The sequence below is a fragment of the Anomaloglossus baeobatrachus genome, chromosome 1, assembly GCF_048569485.1.
Source record: "Anomaloglossus baeobatrachus isolate aAnoBae1 chromosome 1, aAnoBae1.hap1, whole genome shotgun sequence".
NCBI lineage: Eukaryota > Metazoa > Chordata > Amphibia > Anura > Aromobatidae > Anomaloglossus > Anomaloglossus baeobatrachus.
The window spans coordinates 880948606-880962143 of record NC_134353.1 but is presented as its reverse complement, the minus strand read 5'-3'; the positions used below and the strand labels follow the sequence as shown (position 1 = coordinate 880962143).

General features: G+C 47.8%; 1 protein-coding gene across 1 annotated transcript in view; it reads left to right on the top strand.

The window, feature by feature from the left end:
- MTREX (Mtr4 exosome RNA helicase) overlaps positions 1-13538 on the top strand; it is a 243536-nt gene that overhangs the window by 189186 nt on the left and 40812 nt on the right. Inside the window, exons 18-19 of the mRNA XM_075326525.1 lie at positions 4905-4973; positions 9571-9699. Coding sequence (XP_075182640.1) covers positions 4905-4973; positions 9571-9699 — 198 coding nt within the window. The remainder of the gene's footprint in view (positions 1-4904; positions 4974-9570; positions 9700-13538) is intronic.

Below are 13538 nucleotides of genomic sequence, written 5' to 3'. Positions count from 1 at the left end.
GGAGGTTCTGCCACTAAGGCAGCCTCCTCGTGACTCTCTGCCCGCTCCAGCAACGTCCTTAGTCGGTGGCAGGCTCTCCCACTTTGGCGACGCTTTGTTAAGACAAGTCTCCGATCAGTGGGTGAGAGATATCATATCTCACGGCTACAGGATAGAATTCTCTTCCAGCCCGCCAAACAGATTTTTTCTCTCAACTCCCCCCTGCTCCAAGGCCGCCGCCTTCTCACAGGCCGTGGCATCCTTGCAGGCAAACGGAGTAATTGTACCAGTTCCCGCTCGGGAACGGTTCAGAGGTTTTTACTCAAATCTCTTCCTAGTTCCCAAAAAGGACGGTACCTTCCAGCCCATCCTGGATCTCAAGCTTCTCAACAAGCATGTTCGGGTGCGGCATTTTCGCATGGAGTCTCTGCGATCATTCATTGCCTCAATGACCCAAGGGAATTTCCTGGCGTCCATCGACATCAGAGATGCCTATCTACATGTGCAAATTGCAGTTTCACACCAGCGTTGGTTACGTTTTGCAATAGGAGAGGATCATTTCCAATTCGTGGCTCTCCCCTTCGGGTTAGCCACGGCCCCTCGGGTATTCACCAAGGTCATGGCAGCAGTGATTGCGGTTCTGCACCTCCAGGGGTTGGCAGTGCTCCCTTACCTGGACGACCTTCTAGTCAAGGCTCCATCCAGCGCAGACTGTCAGCGGAGTGTCTTGCTCACTCTCGCCACTGTAGCCCAATTCGGGTGGCTTGTCAATCTGCCCAAATCCACTCTGACTCCGACCCAGAGTCTCACGTACCTAGGGATGCAGTTCGAGACTTTGCCGGCACTTGTGAAGTTGCCCTTAATCAAACAACAGTCAGTCCAGCTAGCGGTGCGCTCTCTGCTGAGGCCCCGTCGTTATACCCTCAGGCGTCTGATGCAGGTGCTGGGTCAAATGGTGGCGTCCATGGAGGCTGTTCCCTTTGCCCAGCTCCATCTGCGCCCCCTGCAGCTGGACATTCGCCGCTGTTGGGACAAGCGGCCTTCCTCCTTACACAGGTTACTGGCTCTGTCGCCACGGACCAGGAGCTATCTTCAGTGGTGGCTTCGGCCCCTCTCCCTGTCCCAAGGGCGCTCCTTCCTGGCCCCGTCCTGGGTGATTCTCACCACGGATGCCAGTCTATCCGGCTGGGGAGCGGTGTGTCTCCACCACAGAGCGCAGGGCACTTGGACTCCGTCCGAGTCATCCCTTTCAATCAATGTGCTGGAAACCAGAGCCGTGCTTCTAGCTCTCCTAGCATTTCACCACCTGTTGGCGGGCAGGCACATTCGAGTCCAGTCAGACAACGCGACAGCGATTGCCTACATCAATCACCAAGGCGGGACACGCAGACGCCTGGCAATGATGGAGGTACAACGCATCCTTCAATGGGCGGAGGACTCCAAGTCCACCATATCCGCAGTCCACATCCCAGGCGTGGAAAACTGGGAGGCAGATTATCTCAGCCGTCAAAGCGTGGACGGTGGCGAGTGGTCTCTGCACCCGGCAGTGTTTCAGTCAATCTGCCGCAAATGGGGCTCTCCGGATGTGGACCTAATGGCATCCCGTCACAACAACAAAGTTCCTGTTTACATGGCTCGCTCCCACGATCCTCAGGCCTTCGCCGCGGACGCTCTGGTTCAAGACTGGTCCCAGTTTCGTCTGTCCTACGTGTTTCCCCCTCTAGCTCTCTTGCCCAGAGTCCTGCGCAAGATCAGAATGGAGGGCCGTCGAGTCATCCTCATTGCACCGGACTGGCCCAGGCAAGCTTGGTATCCGGACCTGCTCCAACTGTCCGTAGAGATGCCGTGGCATCTCCCGGACCATCCAGATCTACTCTCACAAGGTCCGTTTTTCCGCCCGAATTCTGTGGCCCTCAAATTGACGGCGTGGCTCTTGAGTCCTGGATTTTGACGGCTTCTGGTATTCCTCCTGAAGTCATCTCCACTATGACTCGGGCCCGTAAGTCTTCCTCCGCTAAGATCTATCACAGGACTTGGAAAATGTTCCTGTCCTGGTGTCGCTCTACCGGCCATCCTCCTTGGCCATTCTCTTTGCCGACCCTTCTGTCTTTTCTACAGTCCGGTCTGCAGCTAGGACTGTCCCTCAACTCTCTCAAGGGACAAGTCTCAGCTCTGTCAGTTCTGTTCCAGCGGCGTCTCGCTCGGCTGGCTCAGGTCCGCACCTTCATGCAAGGCGCGTCTCACATCATTCCGCCTTATCGGCGGCCCTTGGATCCCTGGGACCTTAACTTGGTCCTCACGGTATTGCAGAAACCCCCTTTTGAGCCTCTTAGGGAGGTTTCTTTGTATCGTCTTTCTCAGAAAATGGCCTTTCTGGTTGCCATAACTTCTCTCAGGAGAGTCTCTGATTTGGCTGCGCTCTCCTCGGAGTCACCTTTTTTAGTTTTTCATCAAGACAAGGTGGTTCTACGTCCAACTCCGGACTTTCTTCCTAAGGTGGTCTCTCCCTTCCACCTTAACCAGGACATTACCTTACCTTCCTTCTGTCCGGCCCCTGTTCATCGCTTTGAAAAAGCGCTGCATACTCTAGATCTGGTGCGTGTTCTCCGGATCTATGTGTCTCGCACCGCTGCGCTCAGGTGGTGCACCTCTCTTTTTGTGCTAACCTCAGGTCGGCGCAAGGGCCTCCCTGCTTCTAAGCCGACCTTAGCCCGTTGGATTAGATCGACTATTTCGGACGCCTACCAGAGTACTCAGGTGCCTCCCCCGCCGGGGATCAAGGCACACTCGACCAGAGCTGTCGGTGCCTCTTGGGCTTTTAGGCACCAGGCTACGGCTCAACAAGTCTGTCAGGCTGCCACTTGGGCTAGCCTGCATACCTTCTCGAAGCACTACCAAGTGCATGCTCATGGTTCGGCAGATGCGAGCTTGGGCAGACACATCCTTCAGGCGGCTGTCGCCCATTTGTGAAGTTAGGTTCTGCCTACTTCTTAGTTTTTTTTGTTTATTTCCCACCCAGGGACTGCTTTGGAACGTCCCAAGGTCTGGGTCTCCCAAAGGAACGATAAAGAAAAAGAGAATTTTGTTTACTTACCATAAATTCTTTTTCTTATAGTTCCGTATTGGGAGACCCAGCACCCTCCCTGTTGGCAAATTCTTGTTCCGTGTGTTATCACCGGCTGTTGTCGTGGACAGAGTCTCCGGTTGTTCCGGCTCTTGCTCTGTTCTACTTGTGGGTGGCTATTCTCCTTCAGCTTTTGCACTAAACTGGCTGGGACTGGCTCACCAGGGGGTGTATAAGCTCAGAGGGAGGAGCTACACTTTTAAGTGTAGTACTTTGTGTGTCCTCCGGAGGCAGAAGCTAAACACACAAGGTCTGGGTCTCCCAATACGGAACTATAAGAAAAAGAATTTACGGTAAGTAAACAAAATTCTCTTTTTTTTGTTTTGACATTAGCCATTTTTAAACAGTTGGGAGTCCTCCATAATCATTAGATGATTGTCCATTCTCTAAGCTATCCGGGTGACTAGGGCGATCTACACTGAATGTGTATGGCTATTCCAGTATATTGGTGCAGGGGTACACGTTGTACCTGGCACGTCAAAGCACCATTGTCTCACACATTCACCCGCTGTGCAGGTAGCTGTAATTTGGCACCAATCATACGGACATGGTAACACGGCGCTAATCATACAGAAACTGTAAAATGGGGCCAATCATATGGACACTGTACCACGGCGCCAATCGTACGGACACTGTACCACGGCGCCAATCATATGGAAACTGTAACACAGCGACAGTCATACGGACATAGTAAAATGGGGCCAATCACATGGAAATTGTAACACTGCGCCAAACATTCGGACACGGTAACACAGCGCCAATCGTACGGACATGGTAACACAGCGTCAATTGTATAGACAATAACACGGCGCCAATCGTACGGACACGATAATACTGCACCAATCGTACGGACACTGTAACACTGCGCCAATCGTATGGACACGATAATACTGCACCAATCGTACGGACACAGTAACACGGCACTAATCGTACGGACACTGTAACACGGCACCAATCGTACGGACACGATAATACGGCACCAATCGTACGGACACGATAATACGGCACCAATCGTACGGACACGATAATACGGCACCAATCGTACGGACACGATAATACTGCACCAATCGTACGGACACGATAATACTGCACCAATCGTACGGACACGATAATACTGCACCAATCGTACGGACACGATAATACTGCACCAATCGTACGGACACGATAATACTGCACCAATCGTACGGACACGATAATACTGCACCAATCGTACGGACACGATAATACTGCACCAATCATGCGGAAATAACACACCACCAATGATACAGGAACTGTAATACTCGCCAGTCATACGGACACGGTAACACTCTGCCAATCATACAAATAGGACTGTTCCAGAGTCATGAGTATTACCGGAAGTCTAATCTCCACCAATCAGAATGCTGCCTCTCGGCGTTGCCCCGGCATACAGTGTATAGCGCAGTATTCCACGCGCAGGCGATGTACCGTAACACCGGGATTCTGCGTCCTTCATGGCATTTTCACGCTGTTGTTGTAGCTCTCTTTGGGCCGAGCAGCTGCTGCCCGGGCATTTTCACAATAAATGCTGTCACCCGCTCCTTCTCTGCCAATTGGAGTCCGGTTTTATGACTTTTCCATTAGTCATTTATACGTCTTCACAGCTTTTGACATAAGATTTCATAATGAGCAGATTTACACTTCTCAGCCCCTTATTAAACATGATCTTGCGTTTCACCCCATTGCCCCCTGCAGAAGTGTGATTTAATACATCTGTTCTCCGCTGCGGCATGTGGAAGCTGTAACAAATGTCTTCTCGATTTTCGCTTTTTTATGTTTACAGGTCAAGAACGAAGAGAACGACTTTGGATGGGGCGTCGTGGTCAACTTCTCCAAAAAGTCAAATGTCAAGGTGCGTTGTGTGCTCTAGGTCTTGTTTATATGTATATAGACATCTGCGCTGTCATCTTTTTTTTTTTTTTTTTTTTTTTCTTTCTTTCTTTTTGAGTGGCCAATGGGGAGGGATAGCTTTTACCGGGGTTGTCATCTGCTTAGATAACACTTTCTTAAAGGCTATAACCCCCTGAGTAAAATACAAATAAAACCCCCTATGCTCACCTACTGTGCTGGGTCTCGCGTGACATTGGGTGCTCATGGGGCATAACAGTCGTTGGCCACCGGTGCGCAGCTTTGTGCACGCTTTTCCAGGTTATAACTAGGACTCCCGGGGAAGAAATGAGCACTGCAGCCCATCAGCGGCCGATGATTGGCTGCTGCGCTCGGGTGGAGACCCTGTGCGGGTGCGAGACAAAGGGGAGTATAAGGTTTTTTTATTTACTCGGTGAGTACATCATTTGAGAAGGGGTCAACCAAGTTGTGGCAACCCCTTTTTACAAAAATAAGAGTTACCTGTCCACACCCCAGTAGCCTTGGCACCATCAGAATCGGAGGAGGTGATGTCCCGTCCATCAGTCACTTGATCCTTCAACCAATTGTTAATCTTAGGGTACTTTCACACCTCCGGTTTTTCTTCTGCGGCACAATCCGGCACTTTGCAGGAAAATCGCAACCGGTTTTTTTTGCTGCCGGTTGCGATTTTCCTGCATAGACTTTAATTAGTGCCGCATTGTGCCGCCTGGCCTTGCGTTCCATCCGTTTTTTGCCGCATGCGGCAGATTTAGCCGATGCGGCGGCCGGATGGAACGTTGCCTGGCACGTTTTTTCGTGCGGCAAAAAAAACCGCATCGCGCCGCATTCGGCCGATGCGGCGCATCTCTCAATGCATGCCTATGGCGGCCGGATGCGGCGCGATGCGGCAAATACCGCATCCGGCCGCCGCATGCGGTTTTTGCCACTGCGCATGCTCAGTAGCATGCCGCAAGCGGCAAAAACCGGGCGGGCCGCATGGGAAAAACTTATGCAAAGGATGCGGTGTATTCACCGCATCCGTTGCATAGCTTGCACAGCCGGATTGAGCCGCAGGGCTCAAGCCGGATGTGTGAAAGTAGCCTTAGCGGACAAGTGACTGTATGGATGGGACGCCATTAATCCCGTTCTTAGCGGAGACTATGGAAGTATAGGTAAGACTTTTATAGCCATCTCTTCTCTGGACACTTTTTCGAAAGGGGTACTAAACCTATTAAAAGGGGTTGTCCACTGTTTTGACATTGATGGCCTATCCTTAGGATAGGTCATCAATGTCTGACACGCCGCACCCCCACCAATCAGCTGATCTTGGTCTTGGCAGCAGACAATGCTCAGTTTTGGCTCTGCTTCGTCTTCTGATAGCAGCTGCGGCAGGTAGTGCATATCCGCCTCCCATTCCTATGAAAGCGGATGTCCAGTACCCGACGGCAGCCGCTATCAGAAGATGGAGCAGCTCCGGAACTGAGCGTTTCCAGCCGCCTGCTGCCACCACTGAGACAGATCAGCTGATCAGTCGGAATATGGCGTGTCGGACCTTGGCCGATAAGACATTGATGACCTATCCTAAGGATAGGCCATAAATGTCAAAGTAGTGGACAGCCCCATTAAGCGGTTTTCTGTAATTAATGACCTTTTTGCAAGGATATGTTATCAGTGCCTGAGCTCTTGGAGCACTTATGATATCAGGCTTGTAGGGGCCACCATCCTTTTGTCCGCACAGGCTCTGTGATTAAGGCCAAGTGCATGACAGGGGTGATTACATTGACGGGGGTTTATTATTTACTAGTGCGGCCGCCCCTCCGCTCTTAGGATCCCCACAATTGGTGAGGAAAGACATGATAAATATAAAATGAGCAATCCTTTACTAAGAAACTAACTTCTCCATCGCTGCCCCGACTCAGTAATACACTTCCAGGGTCCTGCGCGGGCGCAGCAGACACCCCATAAAACGGTCTGTTTCCTAACGTTTCCACTTTCTGGGATTAAAAATTGCAGCTTAGTAGAAATGGTGAGACACACGGGAGAGGCTTTATTTTTGGGAATCTGAGCTTGTTCACTTGCAGGATGTGTGGGTGGAGAATAATAGCGATGAAGGATACAGTGAGCACCGCGTGAACCGGTGCAGGAACGTAGGGAAGCGCCATGTACCGGCCGCTGTAATGTGCACGGGCCGCGCTCCAGTAAGACTTGGCTGCGGCTCCCGGGTGGCGGAGTTATGTTCTCTGCTCTGGGTTTCTGGTTGCTTTTATATTTGAGAGAAAGCGATTAGGATGAGCAGTGTGAATATACTGCAGCCAGGAGACAATCGCCCCGCACCGCAAGGGATTCTGGGGGATTCTGTACCATTGTTTAAAGGAAATTATCAATATTTTTAAATCCTGTTGTCCATCGCCCAGATACACCAGTGATATATGATCAGTTGTGTCCGCCAATTATCAGCAAAATAAAGACTTGTGGCTTTTTCATTGCTTATTTACGCACAGCGCTGTGTGAGTGTGTGTGGCCACAACTGGTACTGCAGCCGAGTCACTGGGAATAACATGAGCAGTGAGTGCTATAGGCTGCTGAATGGTGACACAGCCGCCAATCAATCAGTCATGATTTATAAACACAAGGAAACCTTTATAAGGCAGCACTGGAGTATAACACTGGATCAGTAGAGGAGAAGTAATGTATATACACAGTGACTGCACCAGCAGAATAGTGAGGGCAGCTCTGGGGTATAATATAGGATATAATTCAGGATCAGTGCAGGATAAGTAATGTAATGTATGTACACAGTGACTGCACCAGCAGAATAGTGAGTGCAGCTCTGGAGTGTATTACAGGATGTAACTCAGGATCAGTACAGGAGAAGCAATGTATGTATATATTGACTACACCAGCAGAATAGTGAGTACAGCTCTTGGATATAATATTGGATATAACTCAGGATCAGTACAGGATAAGTAATGTGATGTATATACACAGTGACCACACCAGCAGAATAGTGAGTGCAGCTCTGGAGTATAATACAGAATGTAACTCAGGATCAGTGCAGGATAAGTAATGTATGTACACAGTGACTCCATAACTGCACTCACTATTCTACTGGTGGAGTCACAGTGTACATAAATTAAATTACTGATCCGGAGTTACATACTGTATTATTCTCCAGAGCTGCACTCGCTATTCTGCTGGTGCAGTCACTGTGTACCTACATTACATTACTTACCTGATCCTGAGTTACATATCCTGTATTCACTATTCTGCTGGTGGAGTATAATACAGGATGCAACTCAGGATCAGTATAGGATAAGTAATGTATGTACACAGTGGCTGCACTAGCAGATTAGTGAGTGCAGCTCTGGAGTATAATACAGGATGTAACTCAGGATCAGTATAGGATAAGTAATGTATGTACACAGTGACTGCACTAGCAGATTAGTGAGTGCAGCTCTGGAGTATAATACAGGATGTAACTCAGGATCAGTATAGGATAAGTAATGTATGTACACAGTGGCTGCACTAGCAGATTAGTGAGTGCAGCTCTGGAGTATAATACAGGATGCAACTCAGGATCAGTATAGGATAAGTAATGTATGTACACAGTGACTGCACTAGCAGATTAGTGAGTGCAGCTCTGGAGTATAATACAGGATGCAACTCAGGATCAGTATAGGATAAGTAATGTATGTACACAGTGACTGCACTAGCAGATTAGTGAGTGCAGCTCTGGAGTATAATACAGGATGTAACTCAGGATCAGTACAGGATAAGTAATGTAATGTATGTACACAGTGCACCAGCAGAATAGTGAGTGCAGCTCTGGAGTATAATACAGGATGTAACTCAGGATCAGTACAGGATAAGTAATGTATGTATATATTGACTGCAGCAGCAGAATAGTGAGTACAGCTCTTGGATATAATATTGGATATAACTCGGGATCAGTACAGGATAAGTAATGTGATGTATATACACAGTGACCACACCAGCAGAATAGTGAGTGCAGCTCTGGAGTATAATACAGAATGTAACTCAGGATCAGTGCAGGATAATGTAATGTAATGTATGTACACAGTGCACCAGCAGAATAGTGAGTGCAGCTCTGGAGTATAATACAGGATGTAACTCAGGATCAGTACAGGATAAGTAATGTATGTATATATTGACTGCAGCAGTAGAATAGTGAGTGCAGCTCTTGGATATAATATAGGATATAACTCAGGATCAGTACAGGATAAGTAATGTATATACACAGTGACCGCACCAGCAGAATAGTGATTGCAGCTCTGAAGTATAGTACAGGATGTAACTCAGGATCCGTACAGGAATGTTTTTACAAAATGATTTTCTGTGTAGATTTTCTATGTTTGGATGTGTTGATATGTGGTGTACCTCAGTCTCTGAAGCCGTAGAGCAGACAGCTGGATGTCCTCGGTGTGTTGTGTATACACAGAGGAGCAGCTGAAATGCGGCTGAATTGTATTTTTAAGTAGGATGAATGTTCTGCTTCTAAGTTTTGTTTCAATATTTCTCATAGTCCAGATTTTTTTCTTAGTGTCATTTAAGTGATTTTTCTTGTAATTTCTTCTTCTTAGCCGAACACTGGCGATCTGGATCCTATTTATGTGGTAGAAGTGCTGATGAACTGCTGTAAAGAGAGCGTGAAAAATGCATGCAACAGAGACTGCAAAGCGGCGAAACCGGATGAAAAGGGAGAAATGCAGGTACAGCGCAAAGACTGAAGGAATGGTGGACATGAGCTTTGCATGTGTTCGCTGGCTCAGTACAGCATTTGTCAGGATTTGCTTCAGTAATTCTCAGTCTTGTTCAAATCTTACACAATTATGAAATGGGGCAGTTTCTATATAATTCGCTGCAATTGCAAATTACCTCCTTCGCCCCAATACTGCTGGGGTTTCTAATATGTATGAGGACATCCTTCACAGCGCGGCAGATCACAATACATTAATGCTTGTAAACATTGAAGGGGGTTTTCAGGCCCCAATAAAAACTTTTCAGGCTGACATGGATTATTCAAACATGCTGAAAGCAGGCAGTGACCAGCAGGCTGTGATTGCCTGCAGCGGTTAGGGAACTGAAATGGGATGCCTTTGCTTTCGGTCCTGGTGCAGAGCATTGCACTTCTTGTGCTGGACCCATGAATATATTGTTACTTTTTGCTTTGAGCCATCCATGCCGCTGAAAAAGACAACCCCTTTTTTAATGTCTAAGTGTCACGCTAGGTATGGGGAAGCACCAAGCGAACCGCGTAAGGAAAGGGAAACCCCGTGTCCAGGGAAAGGGAAGACCAAACCCCACTGCTGATCCCCGGGGTCCCCCAGACCACCCCAATTAGGCTCCGCACCCATTCGTCAAGCCAGTCACCTGACCCTAGGTATCCCTAGTGCTGGGCTCCAAATAGGGAACGGGTGAGATGAGCTCTTCACCAACCCCACCAAACATCACAGACGAAGTGTAAGAACAGAAAATTAAACTACTATAGAAAAAATACAAGTATCAATGCTCACCTGTGAAAATTGCGTAAATAGCTGGGTTTCACAGCCTGCTATACCTGCGTTTTGTTTTACCAAAAACACTTCAAAAGTTGATGGCAGCTTTTTTGCTGTTTGTGTTTTAACACTTTCTATGGGTGAAAAAATGCTGAATGAATTGGCATCCTGTAGTTTTAAAAAAAAAATGTAGCAGTTTTTTGTTTGTCAGGAAATAAACATGTGCATGAATCTGTCAGCAGGTTTTTCCACCTCATCTGCGAGCAGCCCTGAGTTCAATGATGTATCACTTAGATGAGTGACCTACAGCCTTTCTGACAGTGAAAGATTTGAGAGTTGCATGTAGCAGTGCTGGGAGAGCTGCCTGCACCCACACCAGGCTTTTAGTGTACATTTCCATAGACAGAAGCTGCTAATCACAGAGACGAGCGGAGTTGGATTACAATTCATGGGCTGCTGAGACCCACTAATGATAAAGATAACAGGCTTAAGCTAGCCTAAAAAAAAAGACTCTGTGATTGCAGAGGCAGGGCTGAAATCTCTGTTTTAACACTTGCAGCCTGCTCTCTTCAGGTTACATTGCAGAAATCTGCTAACAGTCCCTTTTAAATCTCTTCGCTTTTGCTGATATTGTAAAAAGTATCTTTTAATTTGCATGAAAAAAACACGGAACAGAAACACGCAACCTTTGAACATAGCTAAAACGTGCAGATTTCAATAGCACTGTATATAGGGGTGGTGAGAAAGATCAGGCTTAACCCCTTAACCCCCTTGTTTCATGGACTGATGAGCCATCTCAGGCATGAATGTATATGGGTGGACAGTTGGAAGGATAAGCCATCGGCTAGCGACCATTTGAGTGACTGCCATCTCTGGTGTAAGGCCAGATCACTGTGGAAACAGTCTATGGTGCCTGCGTGTATCTCTACATTCAGCATAGACGACTACCACGCCTGTGCTGTTTATGTAATAGACATCAGAGACTGGTCCGATAATGGGCGCTGTCATGTATAGCGTGGCATGTCTGTTTCGCCTGGAGTTTGGCAGCAGATTAAACTGCACATTTGGTTGCCACATGCGGAATGTAATTAATAAAGGCCGGAAGGATTCCCACATGTTCCATTTTTTCATTACTTTCTTCTGATGCCGCCCTGTTCTGGTCTCTGCTTGGTCGCTGCTTACATAGCGTGCAGTATGATAACATGTTTATGTCCTCTTTTTGCTGCTTTCTTTTTTTTTTTTTTCCTCAAGGAGGAGCACTCACCAGATTGAGCATGTTACACTTACCACATTGTGGAATAGTGTCTTCAGACCTGAGTAAAATGTTGTTTTTATTTTTTAATATCTCCTCTCCATTGCAGGGATATTGCCTTTGTAAAGTTAAGGTTCTGATTTATCTTACAGTTCAACTGGATATTTGTGTCTGGGAGCTTGTAATTTTTCCTCTGCAACCACATAAAGGGGAAAAAAATACCTGTCCTCCTCTCCTCACTGATCTCTTCAGCTACTGTGTAGAAATGTAGCAGAGCTGAGTAATGCATCATTACAAATACTTCCAGATTTCATCTTACGGCAGTGAGTGTGGGGGAAGAGCTCACAGCACTTTGAGATGCTATCTGGAATTGTTTGTGTTGCAGGCAGGGGGACAGACCGCGGCAGGGGGGCTGCTCAAGACGCTCGCATCCGTGGTCGTTGTGGTGGCTCGAGGGGAAGCCGGACCTGGGCCTGAGCACCAGTCTGTCACCCGCCAGTGAAAAAGGGGTGATTATAAATATAGGGGAGGTTTGTCAGTTATGCCACCCGTGGTATGCGGTGGTTTTGATGGCACCGCCGCTGGAGGTAGTGCCCGGGACTGATTGAGTGGGGCAGCTGGATGTTATCCCCTCTACGGGTAGGGGAGGTGTTGTCCCAGGACCCCGATACAGGTGGGATGGTGTGACTGAGTGCAGTCTGCAGGGATGGACCGGATGGTGCTGGTGTACTCACAGTTCTGAAATAACTTGACCCACAGTTAAGATGGTAAACCAAATTACCAGTAGCCTCCGGAGGGTGTGTTTGGATTCTGCACCCCGGTACAGCAGAACAGGGGCCCTTCCACCTGCACTTTAAATTTGAGTCCTTTGTTTTAACTACTCCGTGTAAAACGGGGAAGTCTGCTCCTGGTGGTCCCGCCCACTGGCGTGTCCCTATTGTCATGGGGGGGTGACTAGGGTTTTTATGGCTGATGATGTGTACCAGTATGGGGATTGTGATGGAGGACTAAAGAGAAGAGAATCCTGCACCTAGAAGAGGGGTGCAGTCTTCTGTGACACCCTGATTTTGTTAGGGCGTCACATTTGTAACAGTGCATAACTCTGCTGCTACTGGATAGAGGCACAGCGGAGTTGCAACTTGGGTATTCTGGTTACAAGTAAGCTGAGCAAAAGCACTCAATGTCAGGCAACAGCTGCAAAAGCAAACAAGATTTTAGGCTGTATAAAAAGAGAGATTAGATCCAGTGATCACATCTATAAATCACTTGTAAGGCCACATCTAGAATATGGGATCTACTTTTGAGCTCCACATTTTAAAAAGGTTTTTCAGAAGTTAGTGAGTTCAAAGGTGGGCAACTAGATTATTGCAAGGAATGGAGGCCACACCCGTATGATGAGAGGTTGAAAAATTTGGATTAGTTTAGCTTGGGCTGCTTTCACACTACGTTTTTTTTAACATGCGTCATGAACATTTTTCTAACGCAAAAACGGATCCAGTGCAAATGCGTTTTCATTTCAATGCATTTGCAATGGACTCGCGTCAACATGCGTTCACATGCGATTGCGTGCGTTATAGTAAGGATCCAGCGACTTGCAGTTTTTTAACATTTTTCAAAAACGCTACTTGTAGTGTTTTTGAGCTGCGTCCAAATACTGTAAATTGCTGGATCCTGACTATACTGCATACAAACGCATGTGAACGCTGGCATGCTGATAGACAGGATCCTGCTTGCTCTACTGAGCATGCACAGAAACCAGCCTCGCGTGATCAGTCCCTCTCTCCCCCTCCCTCTCTCTCCC